Source organism: Schistocerca gregaria, chromosome 4 (genome assembly GCF_023897955.1).
Source record: "Schistocerca gregaria isolate iqSchGreg1 chromosome 4, iqSchGreg1.2, whole genome shotgun sequence".
NCBI lineage: Eukaryota > Metazoa > Arthropoda > Insecta > Orthoptera > Acrididae > Schistocerca > Schistocerca gregaria.
This window is the reverse complement of record NC_064923.1, coordinates 662,445,802-662,459,966: the sequence shown is the minus strand read 5'-3', so window position 1 is coordinate 662,459,966 and position 14,165 is coordinate 662,445,802. Positions and strand designations below refer to the sequence as shown.

At 38.7% G+C, this 14,165-nt stretch overlaps 1 protein-coding gene across 1 annotated transcript in view; it reads left to right on the top strand.

The window, feature by feature from the left end:
• Window positions 1-14,165, top strand: part of LOC126267176 (zinc finger and SCAN domain-containing protein 2-like) — a 161,675-nt gene that overhangs the window by 78,999 nt on the left and 68,511 nt on the right. Inside the window, exon 4 of the mRNA XM_049972138.1 lies at window positions 5,901-6,229. Within this exon, the coding sequence (XP_049828095.1) occupies window positions 5,901-6,229 (329 nt within the window). The remainder of the gene's footprint in view (window positions 1-5,900; window positions 6,230-14,165) is intronic.

Sequence of the window (14,165 nt, the reverse complement as noted above, 5' to 3'; positions counted from 1 at the left end):
TTTTTTAGTGGAATTAAATGTTGATATTTTCTTGGGAAAACACATTTAAAAAAATTTTTTTGAATGTAGCCATAAACTTATTGTATTTCTCATTGGTATTGTTACAGTCATATACATCTTTCCAACTTTCACCCTTTAGAAGAAAAGAAAAATATTCCACATTTTTTTGTACTGAAATTCCTTACGGTCTATCATATTCTACTGGGAATTGAGTGTCCTGAAATGTTCATAGCAAGAATTTGAGCATTGTGATAACTGAAACTTGTGTCTACAACTTCCATGTTATAGGCATAGTTGCGTGTATTTATCAAATCTGATCAATAATAGATGCAGAGGTTGGCATTTTTCAAGTTGGTTCAGTTACCGTTGCACTGATGTTGAATGATTGTAGAAGATTTATAATGCCATCTCTGAATTCATAGCATTTCGAGAAATCAATATTAAAGTCACCACATATAATTATATTTCTTCCAAGAGTCCCTCCATGCAGTTGTAAAACACTTTTTTGTCTCCATCTGTTGACCTGTATACACAAATAATAACTGTATTTTGTCTTGGTAGTTCAGCTATAGAGTGTTGTATATCTTTTTCACAGGACAGTTTATGGTGTCTAGTTCCACTATCGAATTCTGTATTTTCTGTAACATATACACAGGTACCCCCATGACTCGATATTTTCCTACAAAACACGCTTCCAAGTTTGAACTGAGGAATGTATGTTTGTTCTAACGTATCTTGTTTGAACCAGTGTTCTGTGAAGCATAGTACAGAAATATCATTTAGATCATTTTTATGTAATTTAGTTTATTTGAGGATGATTGGACATTTTGATGGAGTAATTGTAATTAGGTATAGGGAGTAAATCATTTCTTGCCTGACCACTTCCCTCACTATTTGAGCTAGTGTACTTAGTGGGAAAAAATCGTCATGTTTTCCACGGATGGCATTCATGGTGTTTGACGTATGGCTTCCTGGTTCACTGTGTGTTGGTTCCTGCCTGTCTTCTGTTGAATTGTTCCCTAGTTCCACTGTTTATCATCATTTCTCAACCATGTGTCCATTAATGACTGCCTTGTTGCTGCATTTGATGGTTTGAAATTTAAACTAGGAAGTGTGTTGTTGTGACTTCCTTCGAGCTTATTTATTGTTATATACTGGTTCGTAACTGTCTGTTTTTTCGTGGGTGGCACTTTCACTTCAAGATTGGCACTTTTTATCTGATTGCCCATTTTCGCATGCTTTTCCCCTGCACCAGTACTTGGTTTTTCAGTTTTCATCATGTGTATGAAAGAAGCAGGCCTATTACAAATGCGAATCTTTCATTGTTTGCTTAGATGTAAACTATGAGTTGTATATTCATTTCTTTTCAGGCGTTCAATTTCGAAATTTACAGCTAATCTCTTGTTACATACGCCTGTGGCAGTGTTGATTTTTTTACCATAACACAATTTACAGATCTGATTTTTTATTTAGACCTTGTGCATCATGTCTACACAGTATTGGATGAATTATTACATTCGTTTTGTGTGCAAGTTTAAGTATATATTCCAAAGAATCTATCATGTTCTTCCGAAATTCTTCCAGAGGTTTTTCAGTGTTATTTGTGCCACCAATAACAACTAATGTATCAGTTAATTTGTCCACATGTTTCATAACTTCTGTAATTAGCGCACCATGTTTTATAATACTTTGCACATTGAATTTTTTACCTAATTTGCCTTGTAGTATACTCCCACAGGTTCTGCCATGACTGTCATATAAAATAAGCACTTTTTCTCCTTTTGTAGCAGTTATTTGAGGCCGAACAGATTGCGAGTTTTCACATGAAACATGATAAGGATTTTTCACTGCATCTTATTCACAATGAGGTATTAGTGCTTCTGGGTCCTTGATTTTAATCTTCATAACACTGTTTTCTTCTTGCAACACTTTCTGAACTTCGTTCTTGATCACTTGTTAATACTAACAGTGCTGCTACTACTATTGCTGCTGTTGCTGTTGGTGTAATAATAATAATAGTGACAATGGCAGGCACAAAACGTATTTATAGTTGTACTAAAGTGATATTTTTTCCATAGTGAGGTATGAGGAAGAGCTTGTGATGAAGAAGACTGTAGTGGGATAAAACAGGGACAAATGTTGACGTTATTGTTTCTTATGTAGATGTGTCATTAACTATCTTTTGAAGTGGAGCTGTTATTGGTTCACTGATATAAATAAGGAGATGATTCCAGAGGTAGATTCCTGCTACTGGAAAGAATTTCAAGAAAGCAGCTGAGTCACTGAGTGGGACTCGAAAAGAATTTTGGTCTGGTGGTGAAGAGTTTTTCTGCCATGTTGGAGCTTGCTTCAATGTTGAGTCTGTGTAGTTCTGCTCAGACAGTGCAAATCTTCTTGTTCATTTTACGAAATAAATGTTCATCAAAATTAATCTTCATCTGAGACTATATGCCTTAAATCCAATAAATAAATTGATCATTTTATTGCAAATAATACATCTAAATCTCACAGACAATTTTACATGGAATTATTTCAACTGTTTTATACCCCAGTGTGGATGGGAGATGCCACTATGCTACATTATGATTTGCAGACAGTAGAGAGAATTAACATGAAAATGCCACTGTGACAAAAGTATTGTATTACATTTTTTAAAAAAGGTAGGATAAGTGAATGTAACACTCAACTCACATCCTGTAATGTTTTTCTTCTTCATTGTATATACAGAACATGATGAATTAATGTGTGAATGATATTTGCAGCTGCTCTGTCCCCCCGTCCTAATTGTGCTAGTGTGTAGTTGTTTCCATCTTTTGTTAATATTAAAATTATGCCATCAGCAAGCATTACTTTTTTAATAATCCTCCTGTGTTCTTGGTACATCATTTATAGGGGTCAGGAAGAGGAGGGGGCAAAGCCCTGAACCTTGCAGGAGACCATGTTTCTCCTCTCTGAATTTATTGTTAACCCTGTTGTAAAACTTCCTAATGTGCCACCTGTTTTCTGTTCTTAAGATAATACTTCCTCCATCCAAGATGAATATTTTTAATACATTACCATTCCATACTGGAATTTTGTGATCTACATCAAAAGCCTTGGCCAAACGAAATGCCAAGAGGGCAGTTTTTCTTGTTTAGCTCGACTGAAACTGAATTCATGAATCCATATATTGCTTCCTCAGAATAGAAGCATTTACATAATTCAAACTGTTAAAAAGTGTCTCACATGGAGTACTCTGTGGTAGGCTATCTTCTAAAAATGTTTTGAGAACATGGGAAAGAGGGAGAGGAGACTATAATTAGTGGTCAGTATCTTATCTTCACTTTTACAAATTGGCATTGCTACCATGTACAGCAATCTTTCATGAAATGACCTAAGAACAGTTACAAAAGTAACCCGCTGGAGATGCTACCAAATCAGCACACGGATTTAACACCTAGGTTAAAATACTGTGATAATAAGATGAGTTACTGCTTTTTAGTGATGAAAAGATTTTTGTGGTCTCTTTAACAGGTGATTTGACAAAACTGATGTCGTATGTTTGAGTCTACAATGCATGTTAAAGTAAATAATGCATTTCGAAGTAAATCTGATAGATCCACCTTTGGTGGCTATTTTTTGTCACTGTGTATTCAGCTACAATTATGAATTTTAGTGGCTAATAATTTGAATTTATTATGATCTGTCTCTCTGCTACTTTCAACAGAGAATGGAATATCATTTGCTTTACTGAGTATATTCATTTCATGTCTAGTAATGCTCCAAATTGTCAAGGCCTTGTTCTTGAAGTGTTGAACTTTCTGTGCATACTTCATGGATTTTGCCTTTTGAATGACAGTGAAGAATTTTGCTGTATGCTTGTAGTGTATTTTTTAAGTCTTCATCAGATTTAGTTCTCTGTCTTACATATAGCTTTTTCTTCCTACCACACGATACTTTGGTCCCGTATGTTAACCACCCTTTCTCTCAACCTTCACAGTTATTATATGACCCATTGTGATGGAAAACTGGGTTTATAATGCTGTAAGAATATTTTTAAGAAAAGAATCAACATTTTCCTGTACTATATGTCCTTGGCAGAATTCTTTCCTTTATTTAATCCTGTAAATTCTTCCTGAATAGTGTAACTGAGTCAAAATTTACAGTTCTGCGGGACAGCCATAGTGTCCATGATTCCTTTATAGTTGTCAGATGTATTTGAAATCCATCTTTGTAACCAGTAGCTGCAAACATGAATTTCAAATACCTTTAATAACTGTGAAAATCTTCTTTCCATTCTTGGTTAAACTTTAGTGATGTGGTTTTTCTTTTGCTGCCATTTGACTACCAGATAAACCATTTATCATGGGATTCACAATTGTGTTATAAAACGCGGCTGGATTTAGAAATGAAATGCCCATTTCTTTTCACCATGTCCTGTTTTTGTTGGGAATGTTACCATGGAGATCAAACCTAAGGTGTACATCAGCAACTCTAGTGCCCTCGACAATCAGTATCCGAGATGAAATCGGTATTGAAATCTCTTCATACAATCACTTGCCCCATTATTACCGCAAAATCTAATTAGGGCTCTCTCTGATTGCTTAACAAAATTTAAAATTATCATCTTAGAGGCTGTAAAGTGTCATAATTGCCATCTTGGATAAAACTTTCTGGCACATTGAAACTGTGTGCAGTCTGAAACTTGAATGCCGGACCTGTACGATTCGCAGGCAAGTGTTCTACTAACTGAGCTACCAAACAATGACCCACAAACTTCACTCTCAGTCTTATTTCCAACAGTACCTCTTCTCCTACCTTCCAGACTCTACAGAAGTTCTCCTTTTTGCAGCACAAGTACTTCTGGAAGAAAGGATACTGCGGAGAGTTCACTTAACCAAAACTTGGGGGATGTTTCCGAGTTCTCTCTCTGGAATGGAGTGTGCACTGATAAAAAAACTTCCTGGCGGATTAAAACTGTGTGCCGAACTGTGAAGGCTGTGGCTAAACCATGTCTCTGCAATATCTGTTCTTCCAGAAGTGCTTGTGTTGTAAGATTCTCAGGAGAACTTTTGTGATTTTTGGAAGGTAGGAGATGAGGTATTGGTGGAAACAAGGCTGCGAGGATGGTTCATGAGTTCTGCTTGGGTAGCTCAGTTGGTATAGCACTTGCCTGCGAGAGGCAAGGATCCAAATTTCGAGTATTGATCCATCACACAGTTTTAATTGGCCAGGAAGTTTCATATCAGCATACACTCCTCTGCACAGCAAAAAATACATTCTGGTATCTTGTTTGTTTCCAAGCCTGTTACTAAAGTATAGCACTCAGGCGAGTTCAGTGCAGCACTCATTGAGGTCTATGCTCTAGGACTTCGTTGCAGTTTTTGTGTACCTTGCCACGCCTCCCTTTTCTTGTATCCATCCCCCCCCCCCCCCCCCCCCCGGCCCTCCCTATTTTTTGTTTAACTATTACAGAAATGTTGTACCGACTTGTTTCTCTCTAGATGCATCTGCTCAATGTCTGTTACCTTCAATAATGCACTGTCATGCATAGTATACCTGTAGAAATACCTTAAGATTTTTCAGTTTTCCTATAGTCATATTAAAAACTTATATTTATTGTATAAAGCTTCTTATGTTTTGATTGAAAATGCCAAATGTATTAAGATTGCTCTCCATTGTGCTGTCCAGGCTGCTGTTTGTGTTCTGTTTCTCTGCCGATTGTTGGAACTAAGTATTTGATAACACTGTCTTTCAGGAACATTTACCCTAATATAAGGTAGTGAAAATAATTGAAGTCACAGGAATTTGGGGCGGAGGGTGAGATGAATATGTGTGTGTGTGTGTGTGTGTGTGTGTGATGAAATGTTGTCTTCTACTTTAGTTACTATGATTGTAATAAAAAATTTCACTTGTTTTAGATTGAAGAACATGAGATTGATGCCACTGGTGGTGATAAAGTGGTTGAAGATGATAATGGTGATGAAGATGAGGGTGGTAGTTGTGGTGGTGATGGTAACGATGGTGATGATTTGAGTATCAGTGTCAGTGTTAAAAATATTCCAGAAAGTGACCAGGAAATCAATAACCAACAAGAAGCAATTGTGAGTGAAGACCGGAATATTGAATGTACAGTTAACGACAACTGTGGCGCTGTTCCTGTGACATTGTCAACATTAGAAAGTTTATCAGTAAGCAGGAAAGCAGCAGATGTGACAGGACCTCAGAGGCAGTTGTATCCTGAAAAGAGGTGAGATTTACAATCATAAATCAATGTTATGTATTTTTTAAAAACAAAGGTTCCAAGACTTACCAAGCGGGAAAGCGCCTGTAGACAGGCACAATACAATAACACACAAACGCACACACAAAATTTCGAGCTTTCGCAACCGGCGGTTGCTTCATCAGGAAAGAGGGAAGGAGAAGGAAAGATGAAAGGATATGAGTTTTAAGGGAGAGGGTAAGGAGTCATTCCAATCCCAGGAGCGGAAAGACTTACCTTAGGGGGAAAAAAGTATAGGTATATACTCGCGCGCATACACACACACACACACACACACACACACACACACACACACACACACACACACACACATATCCATCCATACATATACAGACACAAGCCTTTAATTTGTTATGTATTAAATATTTTGATAGCAAAAATAATCTCCAAAATTAGCATAACAAAGAAAAGAGAGTTTATTTCTTGAACAGGATGTTAGAGGGATTGTAGTAAAAGGTAAAATATCAACATAAGGCATTTGAAGTGCAATAGCAAGGAAAATGCTTAATTGTAAGAGTTCTGAAACAAAATACCCTTACTCTTAAGGAGATGTAATTGAACAGAAAAATCACTTTCGTTAATAGATAGTATTTTCATAGATCAAAATAAATTTAATCAAATAAACATTTATCCCTTTAAGAATGGTCTTTCTGATCACGATGCACAGCTAGTTACAGTATTGACCTAGCTTCACACACTAATGCAAAACAAGATTGGAGTGGTGAGTTGAGGGATGAAACACTATAATACACACAAGAAGCAATGACATATACCTAGAGGAAAATCACAATTCCTCCATGCCCTGCCAGAAAGAAATTCAGAATTTAATTACAGGTAACTCTTTGAAAATGGAAAACTCATGGAACTGATAAAATTTTAGATGACATATTAAGAGCCTGTCTTCACACTCATGCAATTTATTCAGTCTCAGTCAGGATTTTTCCAGGAGAACTGAAATATAGTATCATCAGACCCCTGTACGGAATAGGTTATAGAGCAGCTATTAATAATTACTGACAAGTCCTCTACTTACCTACTCTTCGAAAGTACTGGGAAAGGTTGTGTAAAAACCATGACACACCTCTCTCAAAATAAGATACTTAGTCAGTCTCCATTTGGATTTCAAGAGAGTTTCTTCACAGAACATGTTTTTTTTTTTTTTTTTAACCGATTTACTAATCGCATCATAAAATGTGTCTTTCCCCCATGAACCATGGACCTTGCCATTGGTGGGGAGGCTTGCGTGCCTCAGCGATACAGATGGCCATACCGTAGGTGCAACCACAACGGAGGGGTATCTGTTGAGAGGCCAGACAAACATATGGTTCCTGAAGAGGGGCAGCAGCCTTTTCAGTAGTTGCAGGGGCAACAGTCTGGATGATTGACTGATCTGGCCTTGCAACGTTAACCAAAACGGCCTTGCTGTGCTGGTACTGCAAACGGCTGAAAGCAAGGGGAAACTACAGCCGTAATTATTCCCGAGGACATGCAGCTTTACTGTATGATTAAATGATGATGGCATCCTCTTGGGTAAAATATTCCGGAGGTAAAATAGTCCCTCATTCGGATCTCCGGGCGGGGACTACTCAGGAGGATGTCGTTATCAGGAGGAAGAAAACTGGCGTTCTACGGATCGGAGCGTGGAATGTCAGATCCCTTAATCGGACAGGTAGGTTAGAAAATTTAAAAAGGGAAATGGATAGGTTAAAGTTAGATATAGTGGGGATTAGTGAAGTTCGGTGGCAGGAGGAACAAGACTTCTGGTCAGGTGACTACAGGTTTATAAACACAAAATCAAATAGGGGTAATGCAGGAGTAGGTTTACTAATGAATAGGAAAATAGGAATGCGGGTAAGCTACTACAAACAGCATAGTGAACGCATTATTGTGGTCAAGATAGATACGAAGCCCACACCTACTACAGTAGTACAAGTTTATATGCCAACTAGCTCTGCAGATGATGAAGAAATTGAAGAAATGTACGATGAAATAAAAGAAATTGTTCAGATAGTGAAGGGAGACGAAAATTTAATAGTCATGGGTGACTGGAATTAGAGTGTAGGAAAAGGGAGAGAAGGAAACATAGTAGATGAATATGGATTGGGGCTAAGAAATGAAAGAGGGAGCCGCCTAGTAGAATTTTGCACAGAGCACAACTTAATCATAGCTAACACTTGGTTTAAGAATCATGAAAGAAGGTTGTATACGTGGAAGAACCCTGGAGATACTAAAAGGTATCAAATAGATTATATAATGGTAAGACAGAGATTTAGGAACCAGGTTTTAAGTTGTAAGACATTTCCAGGGGCAGATGTGGACTCGGACCACAATCTATTGGTTGCGACCTGTAGATTAAAGCTGAAGAAACTGCAAAAATGTGGGAAATTAAGGAGATGGGACCTGGATAAACTGAAAGAACCAGAGGTTGTACAGAGTTTCAGGGAAAGCATAAGGGGACAATTGACAGGAATAGGGGAAAGAAATACAGTAGAAGAAGAATGGGTAGCTCTGAGGGATGAAGTAGTGAAGGCAGCAGAGGATAAAGTAGGTAAAAAGACGAGGGCTGCTAGAAATCCTTGGGTAACAGAAGAAATATTGAATTTAATTGATGAAAGGAGAAAATATAAAAATGCAGTAAATGAAGCAGGCAAAAAGGAATACAGACGTCTCAAAAATGAGATCGACAGGAAGTGCAAAATGGCTAAACAGGGATGGCTAGAGGACAAATGTAAGGATGTAGAAGCTTATCTCACTAGGGGTAAGATAGATACTGCCTACAGGAAAATTAAAGAGACCTTCGGAGAGAAGAGAACCACATGTATGAATATCAAGAGCTCAGATGTCAACCCAGTTCTAAGCAAAGAAGGGAAGGCAGAAAGGTGGAAGGAGTATATAGAAGGTTTATACAAGGGTGATGTACTTGAGGACAATATTATGGAAATGGAAGAGGATGTAGATGAAGACGAAATGGGAGATATGATACTGCGTGAAGAGTTTGACAGAGCACTGAAAGACCTGAGTCGAAACAAGGCCCCCGGAGTAGACAACATTCCATTGGAACTACTGACGGCCTTGGGAGAGCCAGTCACGACAAAACTCTACCAGCTGGTGAGCAAGATGTATGAGACAGGCGAAATAACCCTCAGACTTCAAGAAGAATATAATAATTCCAATCCCAAAGAAAGCAGGTGCAGACAGCTGTGAAAATTACCGAACTATCAGTTTAATAAGTCACAGCTGCAAAATACTAACACGAATTCTTTACAGACGAATGGAAAAACTGGTAGATGCGGACCTCGGGGAGGATCAGTTTGGATTCCGTCGAAATGTTGGAACACGTGAGGCAATACTGACCTTACGACTTATCTTAGAAGAAAGATTAAGAAAAGGCAAACCTACGTTTCTAGCATTTGTAGACTTAGAGAAAGTTTTTGACAATGTTGACTGGAATACTCTTTTTCAAATTCTAAAGGTGGCAGGGGTAAAATACAGGGAGCGAAAGGCTATTTACAATTTGTACAGAAACCAGATGGCCGTCATAAAAGTCGAGGGGCATGAAAGGGAAGCAGTGGTTGGGAAAGGAGTGAGACAGGGTTGTAGCCTCTCCCCGATGTTATTCAATCTGTATATTGAGCAAGCAGTAAAGGAAACAAAAGAAAAATTCGGAGTAGGTATTAAAATTCATGGAGACGAAGTAAAAACTTTGAGGTTCGCCGATGACATTGTAATTCTGTCAGAGACGGCAAAGGACTTGGAAGAGCAGTTGAACGGAATGGACAGTGTCTTGAAAGGAGGATATAAGATGAACATCAACAAAAGCAAAACGAGGATAATGGAATGTAGTCAAATTAAATCGGGTGATGGTGAGGGAATTAGATTAGGAAATGAGACACTTAAAGTAGTAAAGGAGTTTTGCTATTTAGGAAGTAAAATAACTGATGATGGTCGAAGTAGAGAGGATATAAAATGTAGACTGGCAATGGCAAGGAAGGCGTTTCTGAAGAAGAGAAATTTGTTAACATCGAATATAGATTTATGTATCAGGAAGTCGTTTCTGAAAGTGTTTGTTTGGAGTGTAGCCGTGTATGGAAGTGAAACATGGACTATAACTAGTTTGGACAAGAAGAGAATAGAAGCTTTCGAAATGTGGTGCTACAGAAGAATACTGAAGATAAGGTGGATAGATCACGTAACTAATGAGGAGGTGTTGAATAGGATTGGGGAGAAGAGAAGTTTGTGGCACAACTTGACTAGAAGAAGGGATAGGTTGGTAGGACATGTTTTGAGGCATCAAGGGATCACAAATTTAGCGTTGGAGGGCAGCGTGGAGGGTAAAAATCGTAGAGGGAGACCGAGAGATGAGTACACTAAGCAAATTCAGAAGGATGTAGGTTGCAGTAGGTACTGGGAGATGAAGCAGCTTGCACAGGATAGAGTAGCATGGAGAGCTGCATCAAACCAGTCTCAGGACTGAAGACAACAACAACAACAACAACAACAACAACAACATCATAAAATGTTAGTGGCAAAATGTTACCTACCCAGTATTTTCTGTGACTTGTCAAAAACATTTGGTTGTGCAGTTAACGTTGTTCTCACAGAGAAGCTCAAATATTATTGTGCGGTATATCTTGCTGGTAAGATTTTTCATACCTAACTAACATGATACTGAGACTTGCATTGAGAAACTCAAAGAGTGTGCATCTTCGGAATGAGGAATAATCATTACAAGTGTACCCCAGGGATCTGTATTGAATCCACTCTTATACATAAGTAAATGATTTTCTATCACATTTCAAGGAGCAGAAATAGTTGTCTTTACTGATTATGCAAGTATTATAATAAAGTCTAATCTGCATCTACTTCTGTATTCTACATGCCGTCTTATGGTGTGTGGCACAGGATGTACTTTATGTATCACTGTTATTTCCCACCTTCCCTGTTCCAGTCACAAATGGCATGCTGCAAGAATCATTGTGGTAAGCCCTTGAGCTTGAATATCTCTAATTTATACTTTGAAGGAAACAATGTATTGGTTGACTCTTCTAGAAACACATGCTCACTGAATTTTGACAGTGAACAAACTGTGAACATAAAGCCTCTCTGCCACAGTGAACAAACTGTGAACATAAAGCCTTTCTGCCACAGGATTTAGATGAGAATCTCTTGACACTTTTGCACTAAACGAACCAGTGACTAAATGCACTGCTCTTCTTGGATGTTCTTTATTTCTTCTTATCAGTAATAACTGGTATTAATCCCGGACTGACAGGCAATATTCAAGTATTGGTCGAACAAGTGTTTTGCAAGCTACCTCCTTCATGGCAGGCCTACACTTCCTGAGGATTCTTTCAATGAATCTGTCTTGCATCTTCCTGACCTATGATTATTTTTTTGTGGTCGTTCCACTTTAATTTGCTCCATATGCATACTTCTAGGTATGTTGTGATTATGATTGCTTCCAGTGATTATTCTGCAATCATGAACTGCTTTCTGATGTTGTAACTTCTTCGTATGCAACAGCATCATCCATAAAAAGCCTCATGGAACTTCCTACATTATCCACTAGGTCCTTTACATACTGTACACCCACTTGTGTGCATAATCAGTGTTGGGAAGTAATGTGGGCTTGTAATTAACATATGGTACTCATGTACAGAAAAAAGAAACCATTTAGGCTTATTTGGTCATGTGGATTACATGGTTGGCATTGTCAGCGATGGAGGAGGTAGCTGTAGTTGCCCCATAGCCATCTCAGAGGAAAAGGGAAGTGCGAAGGTAAAGAAGACCAAGTCATTTAGCATTCTGTTGTGAGAAATGTTTTTCAGCTGCACCTCTGAAAGCCCTTGATCTCACAAATCAGGTGATCCTGTGGTGTGTTTTGATTGGTAGTGTCACTTTGCCAATGACGACTCAGCCCATTCCAATGTGAAGCAGTTAATTATTGTTGTATAAGGGGAAAGGTGACACACAATACTAGTGACCTCTTTGTAAAATTTAAATAACAGAAATTTCTTGTATTTGTGGTGTAAGAGCACCTTGTACGTCTCCTACCCTCTCCCAGAAAAAATTCAGCACATGTGAATTTGATGACCTCAATGGGTCCTTAAATCTAGGACTAACAATACTTTAATATTTGTACTCAAATTACTTTTCAGCCAGAAATCATCCACAATTGTCCAAATATCCTTAGGTACCTATTTACCTAGGTAGTAAGCTCTATGCAGTAATATTAATTAATTACCATGCCAGTCAAATAATTTTATTGTTATATCACTTGTGGTGTTTACGATGAAATTCTGATCTTCATATGTAACAACAAAAATAATCAATTATTGACAATATAACGGAAATGGATACATAAAAAATCTACTCTCCAAGCGGTGGTAGAAGAACACACACACACACACACACACACACACACACACACACACATATACAAAGGTTTAACTCCTTCAAACTTTTGGAGCCTTAGCTCCTTCTTCTGGCAGAAGAGTGAAGGAGAAGGAAAATGGCTGGAGAGGTTTAAAAAAGGGGTACAGTTCAGAAAAGTCACCTAGAACACTGGGTCAGGGAAGACTTACCTGATGGGATGAGAAGGAAAGACTTTCCTGGGTAACTTTTCTGAACTGTACCCTTTTTTCTAAACCTCTCCAGTCCTTTTCCTTCCCCTTCAAATCTTCTGCCTGAAGAGGGAACCACTGATGCTGAGAGCTTGTAAGAGTTAAATCTTTTTGAGTGTTTGTTCTCCTACCGCCACTTAGTGAGTAGTTTTTTAAGCTGTCCATTTACATGATCTTCAGACATGTTTGATAAGTCTGTATTCAAGTAGATTCTATTAATTGGGCGATGATTGCAAATCACCATTTCTTTTCATTAAGGTAACTTTTGTATCTGTTCTTAAAATTCAATTGATTTAAATTTAAAGGAGAATTTTATGAATAATCTGACAATGTTGCTATGGCTTCACCCGTGTCACCAGTAGTGCGTGATTTTTTTTATAGAACATTTTTAGCGACAAACATTAATTAATGTGCCGCTAATGTCTTCCTATTGGCCCCGTTACATGGACAACATATTTTTACGTGGCTACACAGAAGAGCCTCAGAGATTCCAGATTCTTAAATAAGAGTAAACCCAAAATCAATTTTAATTTTCAGTAGAGAGAGTGAGGTCATCCTCTATTTCTAAATGTGTTGGTATGTACCTCTGACAATCCACCAGGGTACAGAGGCTATGGAAAGCCTACTAACACAAGCAGGCATTTAGCCAGAGCACCACTTCACACCACCACCCAGCCCAGAAGAAAGTAGTACTCAACACACTTTTTTCACATGCCTTCCATATTAGTGTCAATAACAACTTGAAATCAGAGATAGTTTTCTTAAAGAAGACATTGAATGCCAATGGTTGCAATGGTGTGTCCTTAGATAGGGCTCTCAAATGAAATACACTCCTGGAAATTGAAAAAAGAACACATTGACACCGGTGTGTCAGACCCACCATACTTGCTCCGGACACTGCGAGAGGGCTGTACAAGCAATGATCACACGTACGGCACAGCGGACACAACAGGAACCGCGGTGTTGGCCGTCGAATGGCGCTAGCTGCGCAGCATTTGTGCACCGCCGCTGTCAGTGTCAGCCAGTTTGCCGTGGCATACGGAGCTCCATCGCAGTCTTTAACACTGGTAGCATGCCGCGACAGCGTGGACGTAAACCGTATGTGCAGTTGACGGACTTTGAGCGAGGGCGTATAGTGGGCATGCGGGAGGCCGGGTGGACGTACCGCAAAATTGCTCAACACGTGGGGCGTGAGGTCTCTACAGTACATCGATGTTGTCGCCAGTGGTCGGCGGAAGGTGCACGTGCCCGTCGGCCTGGGACCGGACCGCAGCGACGCA